Genomic DNA, 26,571 nt, shown 5'->3' on the forward strand with positions numbered 1-26,571 from the left:
CCCCTCTTTGATATGCTCACATATAGCAACATTTAAAAAAGAAATTTCACTGTACCTAGGTACATGTGACCATAAAGTACTATTGGACCATTGAATGCACAAACTCCACATTTAGATTTTGAAGTTAGAAAATAAACTATCAAAAGCTTTGATTGATTTGACAGAAGCCAAAGTTCCATTGAGAGTTTTCATAAGTTCAAATTCAAGTTCAAGTGAGTTTATTGTCATGTGTCCCTGTATAGGACAATGAAATTCTTGCTTTGCTTAAGCACACAGGGAGCAGAATTAGACCATTTGACCAATGAAATCCACTCTATCCATTGACTTGGCCGCCACAGCCGCCTGCGGTAATGAATTCCACAGATTCACTACCCTCTGACTAAAGAAATTCCTTCCCATCTCCTTACTGAAGGTACGTCCTTTTATTCTGAGGCTATGGCCTCTGGTCCTAGACTTTCCCACCAGTGGAAACATCCTCTCCACATCCACTCTATCCAGGCCTGTCAAAGCCTGCCAAGAGACAGAGCTTTGGGACTATGCCACCTTGATGCTGGTCAAAGGTCCACTCAGCTTCCACCATGCCTCGTCGGTAGGGGCACGGAGGATAGTGAGTGCTGATCCAGCACAACTCCGTGTGTAGGAAGGAACTGCAGATGCTGGTATATATCGGAGATAAACACTAAATTCTGGAGTAACTCAGCAGGACAGGCAGCATCTCTGGAGATCATGGATAGGTGACATTTCAGCTTCAGCAGTCTAAAGGGTTCCGACTTGAAAAGTTGCCTATTCTTTTTCTCTCCAGGGATGCTGCCTGACCATGTGAGTTACTCTAGAAAGTCACCTGTTCCTACCTTCAGTACTAGTCCATGTTGTTCAAAGTACCTCAATTGCTAGGCTGTCTCTCATCTTAACTGCGTCACAAATGACACGTTGAACAAACATTACCACAGAGAGATGTTCTCTATCTTAACCACAATGTGTCACAAACAGGAAACATCACGGAAAATAACTAAATCAGGACTTAAAGAATCAGCAAAAATTAAACGTTGTTTCTATTGAAAGAATTGTGGCGTTGCCTCAAGTTCCACAACACCATGTTCAGGAAGAGCTACTTTCCAACAACTATCAGGTTCCTGAACAAAACCGAACAACCCTAATCCCACCTTGACAACAGAACACTATGGTTCATCTGTGTAAGAAAGAAACATAGAAACATAGAAAATAGGTGCAGGAGTAGGCCATTCGGCCCTTCGAGCCTGCACCGCCATTCAATATGATCATGGCTGATCATCCAACTCCGTATCCTGTACCTGCCTTCTCTCCATACGCCCTGATCCCTTTAGCCACAAGGGTCACATCTAACTCCCTCTTAAATATAGCCAATGAACTGGCCTCGACTACCTTCTGTGGCAGAGAATTCTAGAGATTCACCACTCTCTGTGTGAAAAATGTTTTCCTCATCTCGGTCCTAAAAGATTTCCACCTTATCCTTAAACTGTGACCCCTTGTTCTGGACTTCCCCAACATCGGAAATAATCTTCCTGCATCTAGCCTGTCCAACCTCTTAAGAATTATGTACGTTTCTATAAGATCCCCCCTCAATCTTCTAAATTCTAGCGAGTACAACCCGAGTCTATCCAGTCTTTCTTCATATGAAAGTTCTGACAACCCAGGAATCAGTCTGGTGAACCTTCTCTGTACTCCCTCTATGGCAAGAATGTCTTTCCTCAGATTAGGAGACCAAAACTGTACGCAATACTCCAGGTGTGGTCTCACCAAGACCCTGTACAACTGCAGTAGAACCTCCCTGCTCCTATACTCAAATCCTTTTGCTATGAATGCTAACATACCATTCGCCTTCTTCACTGCCTGCTGCACTTGCATGCCTACTTTCAATGACTGGTGTACCATGACACCCAGGTCTCGTTGCATCTCCCCCTTTCCTAATCGGCCACCATTCAGATAATAGTCTACTTTCCTGTTTTTGCCACCAAAGTGGATAACCTACATTTATCCACATTATACTGCATCTGCCATGCATTTGCCCACTCACCCAGCCTATCCAAGTCACCTTGCAGCCTCCTAGCATCCTCCTCACAGCTAACACTGCCCCCCAGCTTCGTGTCATCCGCAAACTTGGAGATGTTGCATTCAATTCCCTCGTCCAAATCATTAATATATATCGTAAATAGCTGGGGTCCCAGCACTGAGCCTTGCGGTACCCCACTAGTCACTGCCTGCCATTGTGAAAAGGACCCGTTTACTCCTACTCTTTGCTTCCTGTCTGCCAGCCAGTTCTCTATCCACATCAATACTGAACCCCCAATACCGTGTGCTTTAAGTTTGTATACTAATCTCTTATGTGGGACCTTGTCGAAAGCCTTCTGAAAGTCCAGATATAACACATCCACTGGTTCTCCCTTATCCACTCTACTAGTTACATCCTCGAAAAATTCTATAAGATTCGTCAGACATGATTTACCTTTCATAAATCCATGCTGACTTTGTCCAATGATTTCACCACTTTCCAAATGTGCTGCTATCCCATCTTTAATAACTGATTCTAGCAGTTTCCCCACTACCGACGTTAGACTAACTGGTCTGTAATTCCCTGTTTTCTCTCTCCCTCCCTTTTTAAAGTGGGGTTACATTAGCTACCCTCCAATCCTCAGGAACTACTCCAGAATCTAAAGAGTTTTGAAAAATTATCACTAATGCATCCACTATTTCTGGGGCTACTTCCTTAAGTACTCTGGGATGCAGCCTATCTGGCCCTGGGGATTTATCGGCCTTTAATCCATTCAATTTACCTAACACCACTTCCCGGCTAACCTAGATTTCACTCAGTTCCTCCATCTCATTTGATCCCCGGTCCCCTGCTATTTCCGGCAGATTATTTATGTCTTCCTTAGTGAAGACAGAACCAAAGTAGTTATTCAATTGGTCTGCCATGTCCTTGTTCCCCATGATCAATTCACCTGTTTCTGACTGCAAGGGACCTACATTTGTTTTAACTAATCTTTTTCTCTTCACATATCTATAAAAGCTTTTGCAGTCAGTTTTTATGTTCCCTGACAGTTTTCTTTCATAATCTATTTTCCCTTTCCTAATTAAGCCCTTTGTCCTCCTCTGCTGGACTGAATTTCTGGCTAATTTGTACGCTTCATCTTTTGTTTGATACTATCCCTGATTTCCCTTGTTATCCACGGATGCACTACCTTCCCTGATTTATTTTTTTGCCAAACTGGGATGAACAATTGTTGTAGTTCATCCATGCAGTCATTAAATGCCTTCCATTGCATATCCACCGTCAACCCATTAAGAATCAATTGCCAGTCTATCTTGGCCAATTCACGTCTCAGAACTGCAGATGCTGGTTTAAATCAAAGGTAGACACAAAATGGTGGAGTAACTCAGTGGGTGAAGCAGCATCTCTGGAGAGAAGGAATGGGTGACGTTTCGGGTGGAGACCCCAAGCACCCTGAGCAAAACACAAAGTGTTGAGCGGGTCAGGCAGCATCTGTTTAGAGAAGGGACAGACAACGTTTCAGGTCGGCGCCCTTCGTCGGTCTAAACTCTTATCCAGCTTTTCCCCACCCACCCAAAACCAGTCTGAAGAAGGCTCCCGACTCAAAACGTCATCTGTCCATTTCCTCCACAAATGATACCTTCATCTGCTGAGTTCCTCCAGCAATTTTTGTTCTGCCAAAGATTCCAGCGTCTGCAATTCCTTGTGTCTTGACTTGACTTGAGTAAAGAAGGTAAACAAAAGAGCACTAGCATTTATATAACTTTCACAATTTTGAGATGGTATAATCACTGCTGTATTGTAAGAAATAAGGGGCGGCTGGGTGACGCAGCGCTAGTGTTGCTGCCTTATAGCACCAGAGACCCGGGTTCGATCTTGACTACGGGTACTGTCTGTGTGGAGTTTGTATGTACTCCCTGTGACCATTTTCTCTGGGTGCTCCGGTTACCTCCCACACTCCACATGTAGGTTTGTAGGATAATTGGCTTCAGTAAAATTGTAAATTGTCCCTAGCATGTATACGGGGTGACCGCTGGTCAGCGTGGACTAGGTGGGCCGAAAGGCCTGTTTCCGCACTGTTTCTCTAAAGACTAAAACTAATGAAACATAGCAGCTAATTTGCACATTGAAAGATCCCACAAACAGCATTGTCATGAATGTCCAAGTAGAATACTTGATTTGGAAATAAATATCAGCCCGGACAGCTACAGAATTTGCCTGCTCGACTGAGAAAAGTGGCTTGCAATTGTTTACGTCTGCGTTAGAGGGAAGGCAGGGACTCAGTTTAATGTATCTTCCAACAGATACGGTCTCCCTCAGTACTAAACGTGAATGGCAGCCCAGATTTCTCTGCTCAGTGAAACACATTAACTTATGACCTAATGAGTTAAAGGTGAAGCTCAATGCCTAATGTGACTTCCAATACTGAATCCAGTATCTGATTTATACAGTCGCTATTTATATCGCAAGCGTTTCTATACTGCCACTCATGGAAAGAAAAATCAATAATTTCCCTTACTGCGTCTCGAGTAGAGTTTTCCCACAGCTCTGGCACTGAAAGACATAGCAGACTTGGGCTTTCAATGTCCGGACCACAGTTGGGGCCAGCTCTAAAGAAACAGGAAATGTTATTAATAGTGACAAATAATTAAAATTGAATTCTTCATAATTCTATCTTATAATGAAATATTATATATATATATATATATGTATAGTGTGTGTGTGTGTGTATATACTGTATATAAATATATATCATTTGAACTATAGTTTTTGTGAGATGCATCAAAAACCCGGTTACATTTTACAATGACTTATGGTTCATAGATTGTCTCCCCAATACCATATTTCCCCATTCCAGAGAGAAAACAAAACACATATATATTTAAATCAGAATCAGAATCAATTTATAATATAAAATGTAAATATAAATATAAATATATATATATATTAAATAATAGGACATTGGAGACATTAATGTGCAAATTTGATGTTTTCAACAATTTCAATGTTCTCAGAGATTCAATATAATCCAGGATAATTCTCATTTTTGGATATTTATTATTACAGTCCACTTAAAAATAATTTGAACTAAAGATTTTGTGAGATGCATCAAAAACCTGGTTACATTTTACAATGTCAAATGGCGCACAGATTTTCTCCCTAATAGCATATTTCCCCATTCCAGAAAAAAAAGACACATTTTTCATGCATTGATTTTTTTTAAATCTCCACCATGAATCAGTGGTGATTTGGTGACATTTACTATTAACGTTAAGGTGCCCTTCAATCACTGTAACATCACAACCGCAAGGTCGAGCTCCACCCCCATTATTGTCCAGACATGGTTCCTTACTAAAGATAGACACAAAATGCTGGAGTAACTCAGCGGGTCAGGCAGCATCCATGGAGAGAAGGAATAGGTGATGTTTTGGGTCAAGACCCTCAGGGGAGAGGGAAACTAGAGATATGAAAAGGTACAAAGAACAAACGAATGAAAGGTATGCAAAGAACAAAGACAGCTAGATGATCAAGGAAAACTGGAGCCCACAATGGTCCGTTGTTGGTGTGATGATAACATGATACAAAACAGTGAAACTAAGCAGGATGACAGTGAAACTAGTCGGAGAACTAGGATGGTGGAGGGTCGAGAGAGAGGGAATGCAAGGGTTACTTGAACTTAGAGTTACCAGTCAGCATGGTGGCGCAGTGGTAGAGTTGCTGCCCTACAGCGCCAGAGCCCCAGGTTCGATCCTGACTACGGTTGCTGTCGGGACGAAGTTTGTATGTTCTCCCTGTGAGCTGCATATGATTTCTCCTATGAGACTCAGTGGGCCGAAGGGCCTGCTTCCGCGCTATATCTCTAAACTACACTAAAGTATTCATACCGTTGGGTTGTAAGCTGCCCAAGCAAAATATGAGGTGCTGTTCCTACTATTTGTGTTTGGCCTCACTCTGACAGTGGAGGAGGCCCAGGACAGAAAAGTCAGTGTGGGTATGAGAAGGGGAGTTAAAGTATTACAAGTCCTTACTGAACTGGCTATTTTCTACCACTGTGACTGACAAGCATGCTTCAAGAATAGAATCTGTAAAATACTATATACTGTACATTCTGGTGGCTGACAAGCCAAGTTGTATACATTTGTCACCCCTAAACAAACACACTGCATAATTCACAATAGCCATAAGCATGAATTATGTTCAAATTAGAAGCAGGCAGAAAAATTACCGGACAAGATCCCTAATCAACTATTATACACATCTGGGAAGTTAAGTTAAAAGGAAACCACGAATACACAACTGGCACAAAAGACCTGCTCTCACGTTGTGTCTAACTACTCTGATGGCAACCAAGCATCTTGTTCCAATTTTACAGTCAGCTTAGACGGATCCAAACTATCTCATCCCCAACCTGCCTGTCAGTCGGGGGGAAATTTGTGCAGCTTGTCTTTCAGCCACTAATGAGCAGAAACAAGGGTAGGCACCGTTCAGCTGATGAATTGCTTCATGCTGACAGGCTGAAAGTCTCTTCAAAGTGCTGCGTCTCTCCCTCCCTCAACGCAAGCCTGCGGCCAGAACCCTGTCTTACAAAGATGAAGCAATTTGGGAGACACGGAATTCTGCCCAATCGAGCAGCAATCAACAGGCACCACGTTAGGAAGGTAACACGAGGAACAGCAGGCGCTGACATCTTGAGCAAAATGAGTAGGTTAACATACGATGAGCGTTTGACAGCACTGGGCCTCCGATCGCCGGAGTTTAGAAGGATGAGGACATACTTCATTGAAGCTTACCGAATAGTGAAAGGCCAGGATAGAATGGATGTGGAGAGCATGTTTAGGACCCGATGTCATAGCCTCAGAATAAAAGGACGTTCCTTTAGGAAGGAGATGAGGGGGAATTTCTTTAGTCAGAGGGTGGTGAATCTATGGAATTCATTGCCACTGATGGCTGTGGAGGCCGTCAATGGATATTTTAAAAACATAGATAGATTTGTGATTAGTACATGTGTCAGGGGTTATGGGGAGGAGATTGAGGTTGAGAAGGAGAGATAGATCAGCCATGATTGAATGGTGTAGACTTGATGGGCCGAATGGCCTAATTCTGCTCCTATCACTTGTGAACTTATGAAAATACAAACCCAGCAGGTCAGGCAGCATCTGTGGAGGAAATGGACAGGCGACGTTTTTGTCAAATCTATTGTCAGACTGATGGGAGTGGGTGGGGGGGGGGGGGGGGGAAGAGGGGGGGGATGGGAAGAAAGCTGGAAAAGAGAGGTGGCGGTGGGGCAAAGCCTGACGAGTGATAGGTGGGAGGGAAAGGGTGTGATTGACAGATGGGAGAAAGTGACAAAGGCTCGAGGTGAAAAGAAGACAAAAGGATGTCAGATAAGGCAAGAAGAGGAGGAGTGAGGTGTAAAGCTGGAAGGAGCGATATGGGTTGAAGTGGAGGAGGGAGAGGGCGGAGAAGGAGGGGCATATAAGGGAAATATGGGACAGTGACTGGTGTACGGAGGAAGAGAGAGGAAACCATCTCGACAGCCTGAAGAAGGGTCTCGAGCCGAACCATCACCTATTCCCTTTTCTCCAGAGATGTTGCCTGACCCGCTGAGATATTCCAGCATTTTGTGTCTATCAAAAGACTGGGCACTAATGACTGGGCACTAAGGGGCTGAATCAAGCAAGGCAGCGGTGTGATAGTACGGGAGAGGGTTCAGAGGAGATTCACCAGGGTCCCGTCCCCAAAGCATCACCTACCCATGTTCTCCATAGATGTTGCCTGGCCCACAGAGTTACTCCAGCACTCTGTGTCTTTTTATGTGTAAACCAGCATATGCAGCTTCTTGTTTCTACAACGGATTAGTTCGGGTGTCAGGGGTTGTGGGGAGAAGGCAGGAGAATGGGGTTAGGAGGGAGAGATAGATCAGCCATTATTGAGTGGTGGAGTAGACTGGATGGGCCGCATGGCACAATTCTGCTCCCATCTCTTATGACCTTGTGGATAAACAATCTTCTGCAAAATGGACAATTTGTGAAATACAAGCTACATGACGATTTTTTACTTAATTCAGTTAGCCAAAATACAAGACCATAGTCACCTTTCGGACAATCAGTGACAACTTGCAGCCTCATGTGCAACCCATCTCCTGCAATATACTGGAGGTTGCGGCAGGAAGAAGGAGCAACGCTGACCCCTGCTGGCAAATCAATAGTCAAACGCTGCGCAGGACTCTGCAGACACATGGATGACAAGCCGAGAGTAATTTGCAATTCGGAATGATCCTTGGTGAAGTTCCTGCGCAGAATTAAATACAAAGTGTTAGTTGTTCACCCATTTGCAGGACACCAAAGTACAACTCCATGTTGCAACCTGGAAAAATAACATCCACCTTCAAAATTCACCTGCATTTTTTAATATGCAAGAAGGAACTGCAGACGCTGGTTTAAACCAAAGATAGATACAAAATGCTGGAGTAACTCAGCGGGACAGGCAGCATCTCTGGAGATAAGGAATGGGTGACGTTCTGAAGAACGTCTATGCATTTTTTAATACATTAGTTTAGATAGAGTCATTGAGTGAAGCAGGCCCTTCGGCCCAACTTGCCCATACTGACCAACATGTCCCAACTACACAATCAATCAATCAACCTTTATTGTCATCTTGCAAGCAACAGTTGTACAGTGCAAAATGAAAATACGTTTCCCAGGGAATACCGGTGCATCGCACATGAAATTTAAAACATTTCACACATAATAACACTAAAAACAATCCAGTCCCTGATGGAACAGTATAAATAGTTAAAAGCAGGTAAAACAACAACGTTAAAATACAGTAAAACCAATCATAAAAATGTCCGGGGCAGCTGATTTGAGTGGCCAGTGCCAGTTATTAAAGTGGCCAGTGCCAGTTATTAAAGTGTCCGTGCCAGCCGCAGAATCAGGTGACTGTGAGTACAGAGTGACTGTTTAGCAGCCTCACAGCCTGTGGCAGGAAGCTGTTTAGCAGTCTTGTAGTCCGGGCTTTGATGCTGCGATATCTCTTGCCTGATGGCAGGAGATCCAGGTGTATGTGGAGGGGTTGCAGTTTGTCCTTAGCAATTCTCTGAGCTTTTTTCAGACACGGCTCTGGAACAGTTCTTGTACCGAGGGTAGGGAGACGCCAATGATCCTCTCTGCTCCCCTCACTACCCTCTGCAGAGCCTTCCTGTCCGAGCAGTTGCAGGTGGAGTACCACGTATTTATGCAGTACGTGAGTACAGACTCCACCGTGCCCCTGTAGAAAGTCCTGAGGATGTTGGTGGGGAGTGAGGCCTGTTTTAGTTTCCTCAGGAAGTGCAGTCGCTGATGGGGCCCGTTTGACGGTCCCAGTGGTGTTCCTGGACCAGGTGAGGCTGTCTGTAATTTGCACACCTATGAACTTAATACTCTCCACTCTCTCCACTGTGGTGCCACTGATGTTGAGGGGTGTATAGAAACATAGAAAATAGGTGCAGGAGTAGGCCATTCGGCCCTTCGAGCCTGCACCGCCATTCAATATGATCATGGCTGATCGTCCAACTCAGTATCCTGTACCTGCCTTCTCTCCATACCCTCTGATCCCTTTAGCCACAAGGGCCACATCTAACTCCCTCTTAAATATAGCCAATGAACTGGCCTCAACTACCTTCTGCGGCAGAGAATTCCAGAGATTCACCCCTCTCTGTGTGAAAAAAGTTTTCCTCATCTCGGTCCTAAAAGATTTCCCCCTTATCCTTAAACTGTGACTCCTTGTTCTGGACTTCCCCAACATCGGGAACAATCTTCCTGCATCTAGCCTGTCCAACCCCTTAAGAATTTTGTAAGTTTCTATAAGATCCCCCCTCAATCTTTTAAATTCTAGCGAGTACAAACCGAGTCTATCCAGTCTTTCTGGACTGCTGCGCCCTCCTGAAGTCGACAACCATCTCCTTTGTTTTGTCGACATTTAATTCTAGATTATTTTTGCCGCACCAGTCCACTAGTTGTTTTACTTCCTCCCTGTACATTGATTCGTCATCTCCGCTGATGAGTCCCACCACTGTTGTGTCATCCGCAAATTTTATGATCTTATTGTCCCTGAATCTGGCAGCACAGTCATGTGTGAGCAACGAGCACACGAGTCCCACCTGCCTGCATTTGGCCCATATCCCTGTAAAACTGCCCTACGTACCCATCTAAATGTTTCTTAAATGTTGTGATAACACCTGCCTCAACTCCATTCTCTGGCAGCACATTCCATTTACCTACCACCCTTTGTGTGAAAAAGTGACCCCTCAGGTTCCTCTTAAATCTTTCCCCCCTCACCTCAAATTATGTGACATAAGGAATCATCTTGTGAGCATAATTCATAATTTATTGTTAAAGAGATAATAGGTTGGTTTATTATTGTCATTTGTACTGAGATAGTGAAATACATTGCACGCGATACTCATGAACGACAAGTCATACCATACATGCGCACATCAGGGAGAGGAAAGAGAGAAAATAAATAGAGTGCGGAATATAGTGTAACAGCTACAGCGTGCAGATATATTTAAATGTAAGGGTCTCACACAAGGTAGATAGGGAGATTGAGAATTAATTTTTATTATATGAGAGTTCCATTCAAGAGTCCGATAACAGCAGGGGATGAAGCTGTTCCCGAGTCTGGTGGTACGTGCTTTCAAGCTTCTGTATCAAGATTCAAGATTCAAGATTATTTAATGACCACACAGTCAAGCTGGTGGAATTCATATTCAGTACAGGATGTTACACAATAAGCTGATTCCCGTCAAACATAACATAAAACACAAACAACATACAGTATACAGTACATGCACGAGGTGGCTTTGTGATATTATCATAGAGTGTTCAGAGTTCGAATTGCATATGGATAGAAACTGTTTTTAAATCGTGATGTTTTGGCAGGCTGTGATCTGTAGCGCCTCCCTGAGGGCAGCAGGTGGAAGATGTGGTGAGCTGGGTGGGAGGGATCAGAAATGATTTTCTTCACCCTTGACATGGACCGTTTGAGATTGAGTGATTCTATTGATGGAAAGGGGGTGCTGATGATTTTGATTGCTTTGTTGACAATGCGCTGTAGTTTATTACGGGAGTGAGTGTCTAAACTGCTGTACCAAACTGTTATTGATGAAGTGAGCATGCTTTGGATGATGGCTGTGTAAATGGCTTAGGAGATGTTTTCTCACTCTGAACTTCTTGAGCTGACGGAGAAAGAAGAGTCTTTGGTTGGCTTTTTTATAAATGTGATCTGAATTGGTTTTCCATTTGAGGTTATTGCTTATGTGAGTGCCAAGAAATTTGAATGAGTCAGTGGTGGATATGGGTTCGCCGGAGATGAGTAGGGGGGTCTTGGGTTGTGCCTTACGTCTAAGGTCGATGATAAGTTCATGGGTTTTTGATGTGTTGAGTAGGAGGTTATTGTCTGTGCACCAAGTGACTGCTTTGTGTGTTTGAGTGCGGTATTCTGTTTCGTTGTTGTTAGAGATGAGACCTATGATGGTTGTGTCATCTGCGTATTTGTATATTTTGACTGAACTATACTGGGATGTGAGTTGATTTGTATAGAGTGAGAATAACCAGGGTGACAAGACGCAGCCCTGAGGGGCTCCTGTACTGACGTGCAGAGGGTGAGATGTGGTGTTGTGTATCTTCACCCTTTGTTGTCTGTTCCAAAGGAAGCTGTGGATCCAGTGACAGATGCAGGGGTCAATGTTCATGTCCGTTAATTTATGGAAGAGTTTGACCGGGTTGATGGAGTTGAATGCAGAACTGAAGTCCATGAACAGGATGCGGGCGCAAGTGTTGGCGGTTTCCAGGTGTTGCAGAGTGTGATGGACGACGAGAGAGGAGGAGGAGAGCGAATGGCTGGGGTGTCCTTGATTATGTGTAGGAAGGAACTGCAGTTGCTGATTGAAACCGAAGGTAGACACAAAATGCTGGAGTAACTCAGCAGGAACAGGTAGCATCTCTGGAGAGAAGGAATGGCTGACTTTTGGGGTCGTGACCCTTCTTCAAGAAGGGTCACGACCCGATACGTCAGGCATTCCTTCTCTCCAGAGATGCTGCCTGTTCCTGCTGAGTTACTCCAGCATTTTGTATCTGTCTTCATGTCCTTGATTATGTTGGCTGATGATCCGAGGCAGCATGAAGTGTAGATGGAGTTAGTGGTCAGGAGCCTAGGCCGTGTGACGGACAGGGCAAAATCCACAATTCTCTGCAATTTCTTGTCGACTTGGGCAGAGCTGTTCTCAAATCAATTGTGTAGGAAAGAACTGCAGATGCTGGTTTAAATCGAAGATAGACACAAAATGCTGGAGTAACTTAGCAGGACAGGCAGCATCTCTGGAGAGAATCTCTGGTTTGGGGTCAAGACCCTTCTTCAGACTGATGAAGAACGACCAATTGTTGAGTCATCTGCAAACTTACTAAATAATCAATCTACATTTTCAGCCAAGTAATTTATATATACCACAAACAACGGCTGTGGAGGCCAAGTCAATGGGTATTTTTTAAGGCAGGTTCTTGATTAGTAAGGTGTCAGGGGTTATGGGGAGAAAGCATGAGAATGGGGTTAAGAGGGAAAGATAGATCAACGATAATTGAATGGTGGAGTAGACTCAATGGGCCGAATGACCTACTTCTGCTCCTATGAACTTTTGAACCACAGCAGTTTCATCACAGTGAAGGCAGCACGGTGGTGCAGTGTTAGAGTTGCTGCTTCACAGCACCAGACACCCAGGTTCAATCCAGGCTATGGGTGCTTGTCTGGATGGAGTTTGCACATTATGATTCAGATTTCAGATTCACATTTATTGTCGGATGAGGGTGGAAGCTGTGGTAAGGAGATCATAAGGTCATAGGTGATAAGTGATAGGAGTGGAATTAGGGCATTCGGACCATCAAGTATACTCCGCTGTTCAATCATGGCTGATCTATCTCTCCCTCCGAACCTCATTCTCCTGCCTTCTCGCCATAACCTCTGACACCCGTACTAATCAAGAATCTATCTATCTCTGCCTTAAAAATATCCAGACTTGGCCTGTACAGCCTTCTGTGGCAAATAATTCAGCAGATTCACCACCCTCTGACTAGTCACTGACAGCCAACTAGAAAAAGATCCCCTTATTGCCACTGTGTCTTCTGCCATCCAGCCAACTTGCTATCCATGCTAGTATCTGCCCTTCGATAGCGTGGGCTCTCAACTTCGTCATAGCCTCCTCAGCAGCCCTGGCAACCATATCAAAGGCTTTCTGAAAATCTAGGTAAAAAACATCGACTGACTCCTTTGTCTGTCCTGCTATTTACTTCTTCAAAGAATTACAGCAAATCTGTCAAGCAAGACCTCCCCTTCACAAAGCCATGCTGACTTCGGCCTATTTTATCATGAACTTCTAAGTACTCCGTAACCTCATCCTTTATAATGGACTCTAAAATATTACGATGAGGATATATTACGATGTGTGTGTGTGTATACACACACTGAACTTTGCTTATTACAATGCACTTTGTTTACATATTCTGTTGTGCTGCTGCAAGTAAGGATGTCATTCGTTATTCCATCTATGACATACGACAATAAAACACTCTTGACTGCTGGAAAATGAAGCCAAAATACAGTGGAGAACTGGCAAAGGATTACAGAGACGAAAGAAGAACAAGTTATTGCCCATCAACAATAAGTTATCAATCACTACCAGCTCCTTTTCAGCTGCAACATGAATTAATTTATCACCATTTTCCTCACAATCTATTGTTAATTAAAGGCACAATTGTTTTTGTCCTGATGGGTGTAGTTAATCTATTAAATTTAAAACAGAGTCATCATGACAGGTAAATCACCCTCAAACCTTAATTGTTTTGTTGATCTGATGAGCATTTTCAACATTTTATATTTTAAATTAAATTTCTCTATTAAAATGAGTTTAAATTACTCAGACCTTTAAGATCAATGACAATAAGAACCCACGCAAACCTTTCATAAATGGTGTTCCACTTTGTTTTGCCATAACCACCACCCCCTGCCTCCCTCATCGCCATCACCACCCACACAAACACCCTCGCCGCCCCCACCTGGAGTTGCAACCATTTCTCCCCTTCCACCTACATTCCTTTCTGTGGCTTCACAATTTGCACCTCATTTATCCTTTTCTCACATCTTTAGTCTCTGGCCCAACCATCTGTCTATCCAAACCCTCCCCTCCTTCACCTATAATCCACTTAACACATATAAAAAAGAACTGCAGATGCTGGTTTATACCGAAGATGGACACAAAGTGTTGGTGTAACTCAGCATGTCAGGCAGCATCTCTGGAGAAAATGGATGGGTGACGTTTCGGGTCGGGACCCTTCCTCAGACAGTTTGAAGAAGGGTCCTGAGCCAAAACTTCACCCATCCTATTTCACCAGAGATGCTGCCTGACCCGCTGAGTTACACCAACACTTTGTGTCCACCTATCACTTGCACGGCTTTGCCAGCCCCCCACCTTTCTCTCCTCCCCCACTCCCAACAATCAGAGGGCTTCAACCCGACCTGTTCTCCAGAACTGCTGCCTGACCCGCTGAAATACTCCAGCACTTTATGTCTTTTTTTTTAATCAGCATCTGCAGTTCCTTGTTAGTAAAGATAGACGCAAAATGCTGGAGTAACTCAGAGAAGGAATGGGTGACTCGTGTTTGTAAAACTCATTTCCCAAAATGTGTTCCACTTTGTTTTACTATAACTGCAACATATCTAATGCAGCCTTAGATTACAAAAATATTGCACCAATGCACTTATTTAACAAACGTGCAGTCAGAAACAGAACAATAAATACAGCCTAGTCTTTGGTAGCTTACATATTAAAGAAAGAGAGTTACCCCAATACTAAGTGCCCATTTTGCGTGCTGTTTCTGATCTCTAAGTAAACCCTCGGCGGGGGTATCTTTGCCTCCATTTCCCTCCCGAATGCAGGCCCCGTTGAGCAAATGCTGAACGAAATGCGGCCAAGCAACATGTAACCCAGCGCTCCGCCGAACGCGGCCCGGGAACCATGCGCGTGCACGATGCTGCTTCTCTCCGAACGCGGCCCGGGAACCAGGCGCGTGCACGATGCTGCTCCTCTCCGAACGCGGCCCGGGAACCAGGCGCGTGCACGTCTCCGCTCCCACCAACCCTGGGACCAAAGATACTGGAGCTATGATCTTTGCCTGGGACCAGGCGCATGCACGCGCGGCTCCGGGCCGGCTCTGCACAAGGGGCCGTGCACGCGCACAACTCCACTCCGCGTGCACGCGCACAACTCCACTCCGCGTGCACGCTTCCCGTCCTGCACCCGGAAGTTCAGAGCTGCATTTCAAGCACACATGTGCACAACCGTTGTTGTCAGCAAAGATCTTATAGCAGAGGATCTTTGGTTGTCAGTGACTGGAGGGCAGGGCTGGAATGTGCAGGAAGGAACTACACTGCAGATGCTGGTTTAAACCGAAGATAGACACAAAATGCTGGAGTGACTCGGTGGGACAGGCAGCATCTCTGGAGAGAAGGAATGGGTGACGTTTCAGGTCGAGACCCTTCTCCATGGCATGGCTGAAAGCTGTACTCTAGAGGGGCAACCATTTACGGAGATGTGCGGGGCAGGGTTTTTTTGCTCAGTGTGGTGGGTGCCTGGAACTGCCAGGGATGGAGGTGGCAGTTGCAATAGTGGCATTTAAGATGCTTTTGGATAGGCACATGAATATGTAGAGAATGTCGTGATATGGATCATGTGCAGGTAGAGAAGATTAGTATGACTTGACATCATGTTCGGCACAGACATTGTGGGCCGAAGAGCCTATTCTTGTGCTGTATTTTTCTATGTTCTATGGAATGGCACAGAATGAGGGCAATCAGTCCCCACTATTGCAGGGGAGGTGCAGGAGTTACCTCTGCTGCCACAGACACTCGTGTTTTGATCCTCGGCTGCAATCAGTGTGCAGTTCACTTTTTGTGCCCTTGGGTTTCACAAAAACACTGCAGTGGAGACTTGAGAAACGGCAGATGCTATGATCTTAAGCAAAACACAAAGTACTGGAGGAACTCAATGGGTCAGGCAACATCTGTGGAGGGAATAGGCAGATGGTGTTTAAAGCATGGACCTTTCTTCATCCTTCCTTCAAAGACGAATCCTGGCTTCAAAAAGGATCCTGTCCCGAAACATCGCCTGCTAATACCATCCTGATTGTGTGCTTCACTGACACCTTCCCCTCAGCTAACAATGATCCCTTCTATATTTCCTTGATAGTCATCTGCTTTGATCTGTCATTTTCACACCTTGCTCTTCCATATTTCTAGTTTCCCTCTCCCCTGACTCTCAGTCCGAGGAAGGGTTAAGACCATTCCTTCTCTCCAGAGATGCTGCCTGTTCCGCTGAGTTACTCCAGCATTTTGCGACTACCTTCGGTGTAAACCAGCATCTGCAATTTCTTCCTACACATACGCTGAGTTCCTCCAGCACTTTGTGTTTTGTTCTTAGATTAGTACAGCACTGGAACAGGCCCTTCGGCTTATTAAATGACACTGTCATATATGCCTCCATTGTCATTTAATAGGAGTATACCCCCACACCTGGAAGCGCAATACTCCAGCTGACTTATCCACCTTCAGCCCTTTCAGCTTCCCAAGCACCCTCTCCTTAGTAATAGCCACTCCACTAACTTCCACCCCCTGACTCTCTTGAATTTCACGCAAGTTGCTGGTGTCTTCCAAAGTTATTCAACTCCTCTGCTTTTTCTTTATTCCCCATACTTCTCCTGCATCGTTTTACAGCGGTTCAACATCCACTCTTGCCTCTTTCTTACTCTTTATATAACTGAAGAAACTCTTGCTATCCTCTTTTATATTATTAGCTAGCTTACCTTTGTATTTCATCTTTTCTACCCGTATTGCATTTTTAGTTGCCTTCTGTTGTTCTTTAAAAGCTTCCCAATCCTCTGGCTTCCCACTAATCTTTGCAATGTTATATGCCTTCTCTTTTAGTTTTATACTGCCTTGGGCTTTTCTTGTCAGCCACGGTTGCCTCATTCTTCCCTTAGAATCTTTCTTCCACTTTGGAATGTAAAGATCCTGCATCTTCCAAATTATTCCCAGAAATTCTTGCCATTGCTGTTCCACTGTCATTCCTGCTAGGGTCCCTTTCCAGTCAACTTTGGCCAGCTCCTCCCTCATGCCTCTGTAGTCCCTTTTGCTCAGCTGTAATACCGACTCATCCGATTTCACCTTCTCCCTCTCAAATTTCAGGTTAAATCTTATATAGTGGTTGCTACCTCCTAGTGGTTCCTTTACCTTGAGCTCCGTTATAAAATCCTGTTCATTACACAATACTAAATCCAGAATTGCCTTATCCCTGGTAGTCTCCACTACAAGCTGCTCTAAGAATCCATCTTAAGTTCAAGTTCAAGTGAGTTTATTGTCATGTGTCCCTGTATAGGACAATGAAATTCTTGCTTTGCTTAAGCACACAGAAAATAGTAGGCATTTACTACAAAACAGATAAATGTGTCCATATACCATGATATAAATATATACACACATGAATAAATAAACTGGTAAAGTGCAAATAACAGAAAGTGGTTATTAATAATCAGAGTTTTGTCCGAGCCAGGTTTAATAGCCTGATGGCTGTGGGGAAGTAGCTATTCCTGAACCTGGTTGTTGCAGTCTTCAGGCTCCTGTACCTTCTACGTGAAGGTAGCAGGGAGATGAGTGTGTGGCCAGGATGGTGTGGGTCTTTGATGATACTGCCAGCCTTTTTGAGGCAGCGACTACGATAAATCCCCTCGATGGAAGGAAGGTCAGAGCCGATGATGGACTGGGCAGTGTTTACTACCCTTTGTAGTCTTTTCCTCTCCAGGGCGCTCAAATTGCCGAACCAAGCCACGATGCAACCGGTCAGTATGCTCTCGACTGTGCACCTGTAGAAGTTAGAGAGAGTCTTCCTTAACAATCCGACTCTCCGTAATCTTCTCAGGAAGTAGAGGTGCTGATGAGCTTTTTTGATAATTGCGTTAGTGTTCTCGGACCAGGAAAGATCTTCAGAGATGTGCACGCCCAGGAATTTGAAGTTCTTGACCCTTTCAACCATCGACCCACTGATATAAATGGGGCTGTGGGTCCCCCTCCTACTCCTTCCAAAGTCCACAATCAGTTCCTTGGTTTTGCTGGTGTTGAAGGCCAGGTTATTGCGCTGGCACCATATGGACAGTTGCTCGATCTCTCTTCTGTATTCTGACTCATCCCCATCAGTGATACGCCCCACAATAGTGGTGTCGTCAGCGAACTTGATGATGGAGTTCGCACTGTGGTTCGCTACGCAGTCATGGGTATAGAGTGAGTACAGCAGGGGGCTGAGCACGCAGCCTTGAGGTGCTCCCGTGCTGATTGTTATCGAGGCTGACACATTTCCACCAATACGAACAGACTGTGGTCTGTGGCACTCGGAGTCACTCTACAAACTCCCTTTCTTGGGGCCCAGTACCAACCTAATTTTCCCAGTCTACCTGCATATTGAAATCTCCCATAACCACCGTAACATTGTCTTCCTTACATGCCAATTGTATCTCCTGATATAACTTATATCCCATATCCTGGCCACTGTTTGGGGGCCTGTAAATAACTCCCATTAGGGTATTTTTACCCTTACAACTTCACAGCTCTATCCTCAATGACCCTACAACTTCTGATCCTATGTCACCCCTCTCTAAGGACTGAATTTAATTCCTTACCAACAGAGTTACCCCACCCCCTCTGCCCACCTGTCTGTCTTTCCGATAGGATGTATAACCTTAAATATTCAGTTCCCAGCACTGATCGTCTTGCCACTAAGTCTCTGTAATTCCCACAACATCATACCTACCAATTTCTAACTGTGCTACAAGCACATCCACTTTGCTTCTTATACCACGTGCATTCAAATACAGTACCACACTGAGTCAAGATCGTCCCGTCAACAGAGGGCTCAAGGCCCCCGACTGCGGGAGAGCGAAGGGAAGAGATTTGAACTTTTATTCGCCTTCCATCACAGTGAGGAATGCGAAGGAGGCACCTTGGTGGATGTTTATGTTAAAATGTATTTTGTGTGTTCCGTTGCTTTTTATTTGTATGACTGACTTTGCAAATGAAATTCCTCGTATGTTGCAAAACATACTTGGCTAATAAAGTATTATTGTGATTGTGAATTCGGTTTTCACCTCTCCTCCTCCTAATTTTACCCAACCTTACTTTCCTATCCCTTCTTAAACTTTCTGTCCTATTACTTCTGGAGTCACTATTTCTTTATCATTCATTCCTATCTGTGTTCAACGGAATTAAGCTGAACCACAATCCTATAAGCTATAGAGAACCCTGACTGGATCTGCAAGTAAACGTGGTTGGGCTATTCAGGAAACAAGTAACAAATGATTTCGATAAATTCATTTTTGCTTTAAGATTGATCAGCTCTATCAGATCAGCCTTTAAAAATAATGAAGTAGCACATTAGGATTTTATTTTATGCATAGTGTGAATTTTATGAGACGTTTGTGTGAAATATTTTACAGAAGATAAATAAGCATAGTGGCATTGTTGGTAGAGCTGCTGCCTCACATTGCCAGAGACGCATGTTTCATCTTGACCTTGGATGCTGTCTGTGTGGAGTTGGCATGTTCTTCCTGTGACTGCGTTAGTTTTCTCCAGCCAAAGGTTAAGACTATATTGGGCAGCACGATGACGCAGCGGTCAAGTTGCTGCCTTGCAGCGCTTGCAGCCCCAGAGACCCGCGTTCAATCCTGATTACGGGTGCTGTCTGTACAGAGTTTGTACGTTCTCCCCGTGACCTGCGTGGGTTTTCTCCCAGATCTTAGGTTTCCTCCCACACTCCAAAGACCTACAGGTTTTGCAAATCATTATTCTTTATCTTTCTACATCATCGTCTATATCTCTTGTTTCCCTTTCTCGTGATTTTCAGTCGGAAGAAGGTCTCGACCCAAAGCGTCACCCATTTCTTCTCTCCAGAGAAGCTGCCTGTCCCAGCTTTTTGTGTCTATCTTAGGTTTGTCGGATAATTGGCTTGATAGAAGTGTAAACTGTCCCTAGTGTGTGAAGGATAGTGTTAATGTGCAGGGATTGCTCATCGGTGTGGACTCGGTGGGCTTGTATCCATGCTGTATCTCTAAATTAAACTAAACTTATTTTTAAGAACTTTGTGGATGTGGAGAGAATGTGACCTCAGGTGCTGTCTGTGTGGAGCTTGTAGGTTCTCCATGTGAATGCATGGGTTCTCACTGAATGCTTCGGTTTCATCCCACATCCCAAAGCCATGAGGTTGTTTGTAGGTTAATTGACCTCTGTAACTTACCTTTAATGAATACGGAGTAGATGAGAAAGTGGGACAACTAATGTGAACTGGTAATTGATGGTTGGCATGGACCCAATGGTCCAATGGCCTGGTTCCATGCTGCATCTCTAAACTTAAAAAAAATCCATTCAACAATTGTAAATGAGGGTGTCCTCATTGGAACTTAGCGAATAGTGAAAGGCCTGGATAGAGTGGATGTGAAAAGGATATTGCCACTAGGGGGAGAGACTCTGAAGGCATAGCCTTAGAATGAAAGAACATTTAGAAAGAAGACTAGACCAAGTGCAGACCCGTTGGGTCTGTTCCCCAAACGTGCGGTTGTGGGGGGGGAGGCGGCAAGCAGCGTCACACACACTAACTACCCCCCCCCCCCCTCCCGCACTCACGCTAATGGAGGGGAGGAGGAGGGAGAGAGAGAGAGGGGGGAGGAGAGAGGGGGGAGGAGTGCTGAGAGGGGGGTGAGTTGAGGGGCGGGGGAGAGGTGGGGAGCAGGGAGGGGGTAGGGGTGTGTGGAGGGGAGGGGGGTTTAGGGGAGGGACGGTGGGGGAGGTGATGGAGGGGGAGAGAGAGGGGGGGAGGAGAGGAGAGGGGGGGAGAGGAGGGGGGGAGAGGAGAGGGTGGGGGGGAAGAGGAGAGGGAGGGGGGAGAGAGGAGAGGGAGGGGGAGAGGAGAGGGAGGGAGGGGGGAGAGGAGAGGGAGGGGGAGAGGAGAGGGAGGGAGATGAGAGGGAGGGGGGAGAGGAGAGGGGGGGAGAGGAGGGGGGAGAGGGGGGAGGAGGAGGGGGGGAGAGGAGGAGGGGGGAGGAGGAGAAGGGGGGGCGAGGAAGAGAGGGGGGAGAGGAGGAGAGGGGAGGTGAGAGGAGCAGAGGGGGGGGGGAGGAGAGGGAGGTGGGGGGGGGAGTGCCTTTTTACTTCAACCCAATCCCAAACAACCATTTGCAGGCAGTGCTTTTTTTACCTTTAACCATATTTTCATTTTAAAACCAAATTAAGGGTACTCACAGTGCTGTAGACATTTGTCAGTGTCATTCAAAGCTCTGATTGAGGCACACCACTTGCAGAGACTGATTGAGGCACACCACTTGCAGAGACTGATTGAGGCACACCACTTCCTGGTTTTATAGTCCCTCCCCCTCCCTCCAGCAGGGGCAGCAGAGAGAATGGGGAATGTTGTAAAAACATTAATATCTCTGTCAATTTTCATCGACTGGAAATATCCTCGGTACACATGCGGCGGAGGGGGGCTCTGAGCGAGGTGGGAAAAAATGACGGCCGTAGGTGGCGGCGTACTCTCGGAAACCGCAGCACAGAAAGCCAAAACCGGTCAAGAACAGAGTTTTAGTAATATAGATAAGGAGGAATTTATTTAGCCAGAAGGTGGTGGATCTGTGGAATGCATTGTCACAGACGGCTGTAGAGGCCAAGACATTGGGTATTTTTAAGGCGGAGATTTACAGATACTTGATTGGAATGAGTGTCAAGAGTTATGGGGAGAAAACAGGAGAATGGGATTGAGAGTGAAAGATAGATCAACCATGATTGAATAACAGAGTAGACTCAATGGACCGAATGGCTCCTATGACATGAACTAATGAACTTATACATTTTATTTTATTGCAGATATTGTTTTTGTTAATTTCCGTTGGACAAATATCACATCTCTGAGAAATATACTTTGCAAATATGTTCTAAGTAATTGGGTTAAACTCATCTGAAAATGAGTTGAAAATAGATTCATACATTTTTTTCTCTCATTACAGCTTTTCAATGCAATTCTATGATTTAAATCGGGTAATTTGCTTCATATTTCAGGGGACAAAATCATGATTTCTGCTTTTTATACCTCACTATTCAGTTTATCTTAAGACCAAAGAGGTCTTGCTGTATTGTTTAAATATAATTTTGTTTTTCATTCGTGTTGTGAGCTTGTAACATATCAGAATAAATTTAGTGCAGTAAACTTAAGTGTAAATGTTTTGTGGACTGCTTGTGTGTGGTGACAAAATCAAAAAAATACCTAATTTTCTATCAAAAAATACATAAAACTTTTATTTTTTTTCCAATGCACATATTGAACTGTACAGGCATATGCAATTTCACAAATTAGTCCTTGGGAATTATTAAGTAAAATTAATTTACTTGAAACATGAGACACCTTCATTTTTACCTACATTTGTGCATGCTGACAATTTTATGAAATTGTTAATGTGACATTGTAAAATTAGTAAAGTCACACAGTGAAAGATCAGGCACCCCACGTTTTACGTTTCTTTGTTGTATACGTTTTTGAAATAATGCATTTGGTCCTTTAATACCAAAGCTTGATTTACACCCTTATATTTTCAGAATGATGCGCTCAAATTTAGTAACTTCTATGTTTAATTTATGTGTTTTGGCATTACGCAACATATTTCAAACATGTAACCCTTAGGTAAAACGCGAAGTGCCTATAGCACTCTTATCATAAAGCACACACAATTGGCTAAAATATTAAAAGTACATTTGGCATATAGAATCTAAGGAATTGTCATTTTAGATTGAATTGTAAACAATGAATTATTAAAGTGAGTATCTGTCTACAAAATGTAAAATAGTAAGCACTGATAGACAGCTATCAATATAATAACTGATAGACTGATAGCAACTAAGCCAGTAATTTTGTTAAATTTTATGAATGGTCACATCTCAAGTCTGGTTGTTTGTTTGGCCTATACCACAAACAAATGACCAAGAAACACTGTAGCAAAGAACTACAGATGCTGGTATACACCAAAGAAAGACACAAAATGCTGGAGTAACTCAGTGGGACAGGCAGCATCTCTGGATAGAAGGAATGGGTAACATTTTGGGTCGAGAATCTCGACCCGAAACGTCACCCATTCCATCTATCTAGAGATGCTGCCTGTCCCACTGAGTTATTCCAACATTTTGTGTCTATTGACCTAGAAAAACTGCCATATTGAAGTAAAAACCAACTTAGGTGACTCATGTATTTTAAAGAAATGAACATGTCATTCTCTTCCACGAGGGGGCAATCTGTGACTAATCTTACATGGATGGATAATTTATAATGCCCTCTGATGAAAGCAATTAGTTGCAGCCCTGACAATCATGGAAGTAGAGAATGTGTACAAGAAATGTCATGGTGAAGGAAGGATAAAATAATAGAATTACTACGCTGAACATAATCTGGATCAGATGCATGTCCCTCTCTTAGGAGTCGTATTCATGCTCATCCCACGACTTACACAATGTCCCAAAACACCATATGATAAAATAAATACTTTTATAATCCAACCGGTTACTTATTTGATTTTTTTATGTTTTGCATCACTTTACACAAAAAGGCTGAATGGAACCAGTTTATTATCATGTTCAAGTATGTGCAAAGGGCTCATCCGATTTGCACCAAATATGTTTATTTTTGCCAGCTCCAATAAATCTGCGTAACTACCGGGCAATTTCGTCCAAGATGGCGCCCAAGCCAGGGGACTCTTTGTGTGCTGGTCACAGAGGTGGATCTGCAATCATGTCTTACAATCGCTCCATTCTCTTAAATCTCAACTCCAAATATGACATTTCTTACTTTAATTATGCCCCATAGCAGAAGCGTCCACGTCGCAAGGCTGGAAACTGGAAGTATCCTGAGCTAATTCTGCTACCACCAGCATCTATTGCGACAAGTGATGGCTTCCACTGATTGTCGCCAGAAGCTTGCGTCCTTTTCAGAATGGACGATGACAGCAATGTCAACATTTGTAACAAGATGAACATGAAAAGAAGAAGAACTATGCTATTCATGTTATTCCCTTTATCATGTATCTGCTTATCTGTTACCCAATATTGGGCAAACGTTTTACCAACTTTGGAGACAGAAGGGGGGGGGGGGGAGGAGTGGTAATGTTGAGTGTCATCAATGTACACGTGGAAAGTGACCCCTCGTGTTTTTGTACAATGTTGGTCAAGACCAGCACCACGATGAGGAAGGTCAATATGTGTCTTTGCAGGACACCAGAAGCAACAGTGTGAGGATCGCTGACATTTCTTATTTCTGAGAAGTATGTAGCTCTCTCTAGTTAAAACGTTTCTTCACCTTCCCTTGAGCAGTACCTGGAGCATTCTGATAATGGGGTTTATATGCTAAAATGTCTTACCTGTCCTTTCTCATTATAGTAACTACCTGGCCCAAGCCACATCCCCCAGCATCTTCTATAATTGTTCATAACATTAATTTATTTTGGAAGTACGTCAATTTTTTTCCCTTTTTCCTCCTGAGAGTATTGATCACCTCTTGAGTCTCGGATGAGACGCTGGTGCAGGCGGGGATTCAATGTTGGGAGGAGGGACCTTCGCTATCATGGCTGGGTTGAAAGTGATTACCTGGCATCTTCGCCTGGGCTGTGCTTGACAGCAGGCTCTTTGCCTGCAGGAAGCACCACAGGCAAACTAGTTCTATCTTCACCCAGCATCTGAGCGCTCAACTTCCAATTAGGAGATTGCAATACTGCCCGTAGACACAATGAACTGCGGATGCACTAAAGGACCCAAAGTGCTGGAGTAACACAGCGGGTCAGGCAGCATCTCTGGGGAACATGGATAGGTGATGTTTCAGGTCGAGACCCTTCTTCAGAATCATGTCTAGATACTCAATGATTCAATGATACTTTATTGTCACATGTACCTGGGTAAAGTGAAATGCTTTGTTTGCATACAACCCGGCAAAAGCATGCAGCAAGCCTCACCTCGGCAGTACACAAGCATCGTGACGTTTTGGTGCTGACAAATTTCTAATTTTCATCTTTCTTTGCAATGCTTTTAACTATACCTCAGTGGTGCATGTGGCAATAACGTAAACTCAAACTCAATGAGTAAAATCATCATGGGCCAAAGTTCAGAGTCTTCTCTTGCATGAATGAACAACATGCTCAGTAGATAAACACTCTAATTCCCCCTCCCATTCCCACACTGACCTTTCTGTCCTGGGCCTCCTCCACTGTCAGAGTGAGGCCCAGCGCAAATTGGCACCTCATATTTTGCTAGAATATTGATTTCTCTAACTTCAAGTAACCCTTGCATTCCATCTCTCTCTCCATCCCCCGCCCTAGTTATTGTAGTAGTTTCATTGTCGTCCTGGTAAGTCTCATTGTCTGTAACTCATTCTCACCTAGCCCACAGCTAACAATGGCCAGTTTCCTTTATCAACGGTATTTTTTTCTACACCTTCCATTCATTTGTTCTATATCCCTCTACATCACCATCGACGTCTCTCGTGCCCTTTTCCCCTGACTCTCAGTCTGAAGAAGGGTCTCGACCCGAAAGGTCACCTATTCCTTTTCTCCAGAGATGCTGCCTGGCCCGCTGAGTTAGTTACTCCAGCTTTTTGTGTCTATGCTCAGCAGGTAAGTTGGTTCATCCACCAGTGAGTGATAGACAAAGTAAAGTCATGACAGCTGGACGAGAATGCCACTTCCCACTTTATCTACTTCACTGACAGAGCAGGCATATTTGTGGAGAATGTGTTCCGTGCGGTAACTTATACCCACGGGCGTCAATGACGCTGATGCAAATTTTCTGGAAAGGCATATTTGTTATTATTCACCTGCCTTCCCTGCATGCCTTTGATAGGACTAAACCTGTTCCATATAGGACACCTCCCAGGGCTTCTCATCAAACAAATACGTGGACCCGTAAATAGCTCTTGGTGGCGCACGGCATATTTGGTGAGTGACAGGCGTGCATGTTAAACATTCAAATACAACATTTGTCATTCAGATGGTCAGTCACTGACTTTGCATGGTTTTAATCCCTGTCTTTGCCTCTCTCAGCTGTTCAATCACCTTTGCAGTTTCTGAAAACACAGGTTTTATTTCACAATTCAAAGGGAAAACTAGGAACTTTGTTCATGCTGTTTACCTACACATTAGCCATCTTTATAAATGCATATCAAGGAAATAAAAGAGCTTTCGGCAGCACCATTAATAATCTACTCATTTAGGTTAAGGTTTATTGTTGCCATGTGTACCGAGGAACAGTGAAAAGCTTTTGTTTGTGTGCTATCCAGTCAAATTAAATAATTCTCTAGATGAATCCATCAAGCCAAACACAAATACAAAAGGTGGAGGAGAAAGATACTACAGTGCAGAATATAGATTAATATTGTTAGTACAGCTTCAGGGAAT

General features: G+C 44.1%; 1 protein-coding gene across 1 annotated transcript in view; it reads right to left on the reverse strand.

The window, feature by feature from the left end:
• Nucleotides 1–15,262, reverse strand: part of ube3d (ubiquitin protein ligase E3D) — a 139,093-nt gene extending 123,831 nt beyond the window's left edge. Inside the window, exons 1-3 of the mRNA XM_033020831.1 lie at nt 14,902–15,262; nt 8,124–8,320; nt 4,548–4,638 (exon numbers count right to left, since the gene is read on the reverse strand). Of these exons, the coding sequence (XP_032876722.1) occupies nt 4,548–4,638; nt 8,124–8,320; nt 14,902–15,038 (425 nt within the window). The 5' untranslated portion in view covers nt 15,039–15,262. The remainder of the gene's footprint in view (nt 1–4,547; nt 4,639–8,123; nt 8,321–14,901) is intronic.
• Nucleotides 15,263–26,571: the final 11,309 nt, after the last annotated feature.

The sequence above is a fragment of the Amblyraja radiata genome, chromosome 5 (assembly GCF_010909765.2).
Source record: "Amblyraja radiata isolate CabotCenter1 chromosome 5, sAmbRad1.1.pri, whole genome shotgun sequence".
Taxonomy (NCBI): domain Eukaryota; kingdom Metazoa; phylum Chordata; class Chondrichthyes; order Rajiformes; family Rajidae; genus Amblyraja; species Amblyraja radiata.